This window comes from Lipophrys pholis (genome assembly GCF_963383615.2).
Source record: "Lipophrys pholis genome assembly, chromosome: 17".
Taxonomy (NCBI): Eukaryota; Metazoa; Chordata; class Actinopteri; order Blenniiformes; family Blenniidae; genus Lipophrys; species Lipophrys pholis.
Window position 1 is genome coordinate 12,372,732 of NC_137643.1, and position 5,558 is coordinate 12,378,289.

Below are 5,558 nucleotides of genomic sequence, written 5' to 3' on the forward strand. Positions count from 1 at the left end.
TAATAAGTGGACATGGTGCCGCTTATTTGGGAGTAAAATGCTGTGTAAGGCTTGGGCCTCATCACCATAAACAACTCACGTTCACACACCGACACACACACAGACACACACACTCCCGCACACACTTAGGTATAAGCAACTCACGTTCGCTGCCACAGCCCAAGAGCTACCGCAAGAATATTTATTGGCTACCAGCTCAATGGCTGTATTGAAGAGAAGGATGGGGAGCGAGTGAGGGGGTGAGAGAGAGAGAGATAGAAACTGAAGAGAGCTGAAAATGAGGAGAGGAGGGAAAGAGGCTGTAGCTGGTCCTACCCCATCTCACCTTATTTCCCTTCATCCACCCTGTAAGCCAATTTCTATATTTCTGCTTTCTTCCGCAACACACCACACATCCAGGCACGCACAAATAATTCCCCCCCTCCTCTCTCTCTCTCACACACACACACACACACACACACACACACACACACACACACACACACACACACACACACACACACACACACACACACACACACACACACACACACACACACACACACACACACACACACACACGTGCATCGACACCTCACAGACATCCTGACGCGCACGCAGAGACCCTCACACACGAGAGCAGAAGTGGCACCTTCCTTCTGACTGCAGTGGACCAAAAATTAAATACATAAACGAGACAGCACCCAGTCTCTCCACAGAAGTGAGGACATTTATGTCACTGCGTGTGGGTGCGCTCGTGTGCGTGTGCGCGCGTGTCGCATCCCCTTACCTTGCGCGCCCGAGGAGAGCGAGCCGAGAACTAGACTCCACAGAAAACAGCGCATCGCCGTCATTCCTCCGTCCGTCATCCCGCTCATCTCCCTCTTCGTCGTCACCCTCTTCATCCTCGTCGTCCCCGACGAGAGGTGCGCGGGACAGCGTTCCGTGCCGCTATTTGTAATATTATTAGCATTGGTACATCTTCGGCGAGCCGAACGCGAGCCCTCTAAGCTCTCACCGGGCCGCATGCTGCTTCACATCCAGAAAACGGAGGGAGAGAGAGAGAGAGAGGGGAGAGAGAGAGCGAGAGAGAGAGAGAAGGAGAGAGAGATACGGAATAGAGAGAGAGGGGGGAAAGAAGCGTGCCTTTTTCTTCGCCTCCTCCTCTTCTAACATAGACTAGATAAATCCTTCATATCCAAAAAATGAATTCAGTCTACATCCAAAACGCGCAGGGCGCAGAGCGGGCGGAGGAGGGACGGGCGCACAGGTTGCCTCTCTCTGTCTTTTAAATCCACTCTCTGCGATGCCTGTCGTCAATATATCTCTATTCTGTCCCGTTCCATGGCAAAAAGTCACAGACAGAGAGGGAGGGAGAGCTTCAAATCCACACTTCCCCGACGCTGCATCCCCTCTTTAATTCTCACATATCCCTCCTTTTATTCGTTTTTTTTTTCCTTTACCACCCTTCCCTTCTCCGTCTCTTTTTTCCTGTGGCGTTTTGTGCCACACTATGCGTCTCCTCTCGTGGGTGTTATTAAAAAAAAAAAATCATTAAAATTAAAAAATCCGCCTTTCCGCTTCTCTTGCTTTTTTTCTGCTATCTGAGAGACGGACAGTGAGATCTGCTGCGTTTCTCTCCTGTCCGGGTAAATCCTCCGTCTCTCGGCTTGCGCGTCTGTCAAACCTCTCTCTTCTGTTTTCCTCCAACCTCACAAACAAGTGTGAGGGAAAGTGGGCATCTTCCACCCTCTGAAAGAAGACAAATTGATTATTCTCATCATGTTCTCAATCATTTGACTTCCACTCATATAAGCATCGGCAGTCACTCCCGTTAATTAGAGCCCTTACCAAACCACGCCAAACCGGAGATCGCTCGTTATCTCGAGACGACCCTCCAGGACTCCCAAGAAGTGCAATAAAGAATAAGAAGCTGTGAAAATCCCAGCTGTTGTCAGAGAGCAGAGCAGAGCATCGTCCCTCTCCGCTCGGTGCACTCTCTCCTCCCGGCGAAGCGGTCGGTGCGTCTCTTCTTCCCTCTGCCCGCCGGTGCAGAGACGCTGCCTTCAAAAGCTCTTCGTAAAGCCCCCCGCTTCTATTCACGTGCTTTTAGTCGGAAATAATAGTCTAAAATGGACTCTTTTTTTTTTAAAGAAAAAAAAAGCTTGCTGTTTGGGTGGGGAGACGGTTTATACGGAATATCAAAGCGACGCACAGGAGACTCTGTGTGCAGCCACTCTTTGCCACTGCAGCTGTGTGGAAAATGAGAGAATGCACTGGTGTCCACTGGCAACTAAAGGACGGGTGTCTGCCAAAAGTTAACCTGTACTTCCAAACTCATCCAAAGAAGAAGAAAAAAATACAAATAAAATAAGACCCTACAAAGTCTAAACCAAAAAGTAAAACCACAGAGGAATCCCACATTTCTACCCACTGGTGATTATTCACACTGGGCCGACCAATAATGGCTTGTCAGTCATCACTCATGGCTCCATTTGTCTTTTGAAGTGAGATCAATATAAGACAGGTGGTGTTTGGGATTTGGTGGCCAATGATGGACTCGGACACTTGAGCGTATCTACTACTCTGAAGTGACACTGTGGAGCTCTTGAATGTATCTAATTGATTTTTTGGCCAATGCCTTGCTTAGCTTAGAAGCAATTCGCCATTTAGCTGTCTCCAGAGAGTGACTTACACTGCTGTTCGCTGTAATGCAGTCCAAAGGCATATGTATAAATGCACTATATGTTGACAAAGAAATATGAACAGACAATAATTGATCTCATATTGCAACTAATCATTATTGCCGGCAATTATTAGCAACCATTCATAATCATATACATTTCAACAGCTCATGTTTGTTTTCCGTTCCTTTAGTTTGGAGCTGGCAGTAAGGGAATAAGTGAAGTGGACTCTGTCAATCACTGTGAACATTATTACACATGTCATTATATACAAAAAGTGATTTGATCAACTTGCTAGTTTTTGTGTGTCTGCCATTAAGTCAATTCACTTTGAGATTGCATATAGATATTGTGTTTTAAAAACTGCAAATGACTACAAAAAGGTCGATGACAGTAAACTGACAAAGAGTCATATTGAACATGCAGTGCAATTAGTCTTGACTCCCCCATACAGTCTGGAAATGATCTCATTAGATTATTTAAGTGTGTTCGATCTATGGGTTTGCCCGCTAATCTATGTGGATTTGTTTCTCAAAATACCAACAAAGCTGTAGACTCAACTCCCATTAGACAGAAACAGAAATGTATATGCTGATGTCAGTGGCAGGGCAATGATTGATGAAATCCGTTGTGTAGATTTGAGGCCATCCAAGCTGATTTTACCAACTCAGTGAGAAATCCATTTTTTTTATTTACCCTTTAGAGGAAGCAGTCGCATCAGAGCCCATCTCCGACCATCCGTTTCTTGCTGCATGGCATGTGGTTTTCCTCCAAGGTTATGAATGGGTCGTGTTCAGACTTGAGATGATGTTGAGTCCTTGATCTTGAGGCCATATGGGCAGAGAGAGCTGGCAGATAGGGGGGGGGGGGGGGGGGTAGATTTTTGGATGATCCAACCTCGCTGCTAGTAAAACGAGAATAGAGTGACTTCTAATTACATGTGCCTCAACTTGATATTGAATCACGAAAAGTGAGATGGTATTATCACATATACCAAGAGTATTAAGGCATTAGTGACAGAACAGATGGATGCTGCTGATCAAGGCAAAAAGCCACAAAATTCAACAGAAAATTCAGAGTCAAGTTAGATTTTTATCAGTCTGCCATCTATTTTAATTTCTCCAATATATGTATGAAATTGAAAAAAAGAAAAATGTGATTCATGCATAAACAATCAAGGCAGAAGCCTACAACACAAATAATCAATTGTAATGAACAATACTGTGTCACCACAAATGTGCATCCTCTAAAATTGACCACACTTAAAAGGTTTTCTTTTCTTTCCTTTTTCTGTTTTTTTAAAGAAAATGGGAAATGTCCGTATTAGAAACATGTAGGATCACAAATCTGCCTGAAGGAAGCCTCAGCTGGAAAAGCTATCGTGTCGTTTGACAATGCCATTCATCTGTCATAATTAAATGAACTAAAGTGCTTGTGATTTCATGATAGTCTGAGTGCAGTCATAGGGTAATTTATAGCACTTACATGTGAGATGAAGAGTTGTTGGGGCAATGCATGTTTGTGTCTCTTGGTTATGTGGTGTGTTATGCATCAATTTAGAAAGTAAGGTGGATGCACATCTTCACAGGTGTAGCTATAAAAACACTTATGTGACGGTTAATGGGAACATTTCTGAGAGATGTGTGAGAGAGAGAGAGAGAGAGATCTGCACCCACATGTTCCCAAGAAGCTCTCTACTGCCATCTACAGACACAGTCTCTCTGCCTCCTCCTCCTCCTCACTCGCTCTTTCCCCCCCCCCCATCACAAGCTCAGTGTTAATCATTTTGGCATCAACAAAATATGCACCGCATAAACGCTGTCCCTGGGTGTGAGCACGCTCCCTCTAACCGCTGTCTGCATGCTTCTACCTATGTGCACGTGTGTCGCAAATCCTCGGTGTGCAGATTTCTGTGCCCTACTTCAGCCGTGCGTCTGTGTTGCTTTCACAAATCAATAAGCTATGTGTGAGGTTCATGTCCTGAGAGGGAGAGAAAGGAAGAGAAAGAACAAGAGAGCAGAGTGGAAGGAAAATGGGGACCTGAAGGGGATAGGGTGGAGGGAGGGGTGTGAGATGCCAGATATACAGCGATGTGGAGAGCAGAGAAAAGGGAGAGAGAAATATACAGTAAGAGAAGGAAAGGGGACCCGAGTGGGATGAGAGGATCCAAAGAGGGGGAAAAGAAAGCAATAAAAGAAGGGGATGCACAACTGAAATGAAGGTAAGATATTGATATGGAAGGAAAAAGCTGGAGATGACAAAAAAAGTAGAAGAGTGGACAAATGGGGAGAAAGACCGAGTCGGATAATGGTGCGCATGGAAAGATGGGAGAAACAAGCTATAAAACATTCAGGTTCCAAAATCGTAGATAGAAAGTGAGGGGACAGAGGGAATGGGAGGGGGATGGGAGGAATTGTCGATGGCTGAGAGAATAAAATGAAAATTAGTCAGAGAGAGAGAGAGAGAGAGAGACAGAGAGAGGTGGGCTGGTGAGTGAGCAGAGAAAAAGAGAATGAGGAATCGGGGATGGAGGATGGGAAAATGCAGAAGATCGTTGCATGAGTAATTCCTCAATGACTCTTTGCAGTCGTCCCAAAAAGTGAAAACACTGAAGAGACAGATGTAATATATTCCAGCATGTCCTAGAAACCTGGGAAGCCAAGGTTCACACTATATGCTTTACTTATTCTGCTGTATATTGAGCTTCATCCAGAGCAGCTTATATATGGCAAGCAGGTAGAGGCTTCAGTGTCTTGACAGAACTGAACCCGTCATGTTGCTCTGATTCATCCCGGTCGGCTATCCCTGGTTCAAATCAGGTCGCTGCTACATTTCCAAAAGCCTATTTATTTATATCCATTACTGTGAAAGTGTTGAGAACACAGCAATCACTTT

The 5,558-nt window shown here is 45.0% G+C and overlaps 1 protein-coding gene across 1 annotated transcript in view; it reads right to left on the reverse strand.

Annotated features, from left to right (window-relative positions):
- The window catches only part of LOC308122805 (CUB and sushi domain-containing protein 3-like), a gene marked incomplete at both ends in the record, with an annotated part of 358,715 nt that extends 357,708 nt beyond the window's left edge, over positions 1-1,007 (reverse strand). Inside the window, one exon of the mRNA XM_080484894.1 lies at positions 770-1,007. Coding sequence (XP_080341020.1) covers positions 770-1,007 — 238 coding nt within the window. The remainder of the gene's footprint in view (positions 1-769) is intronic.
- Between the last annotated feature and the right edge of the window lie 4,551 nt (positions 1,008-5,558).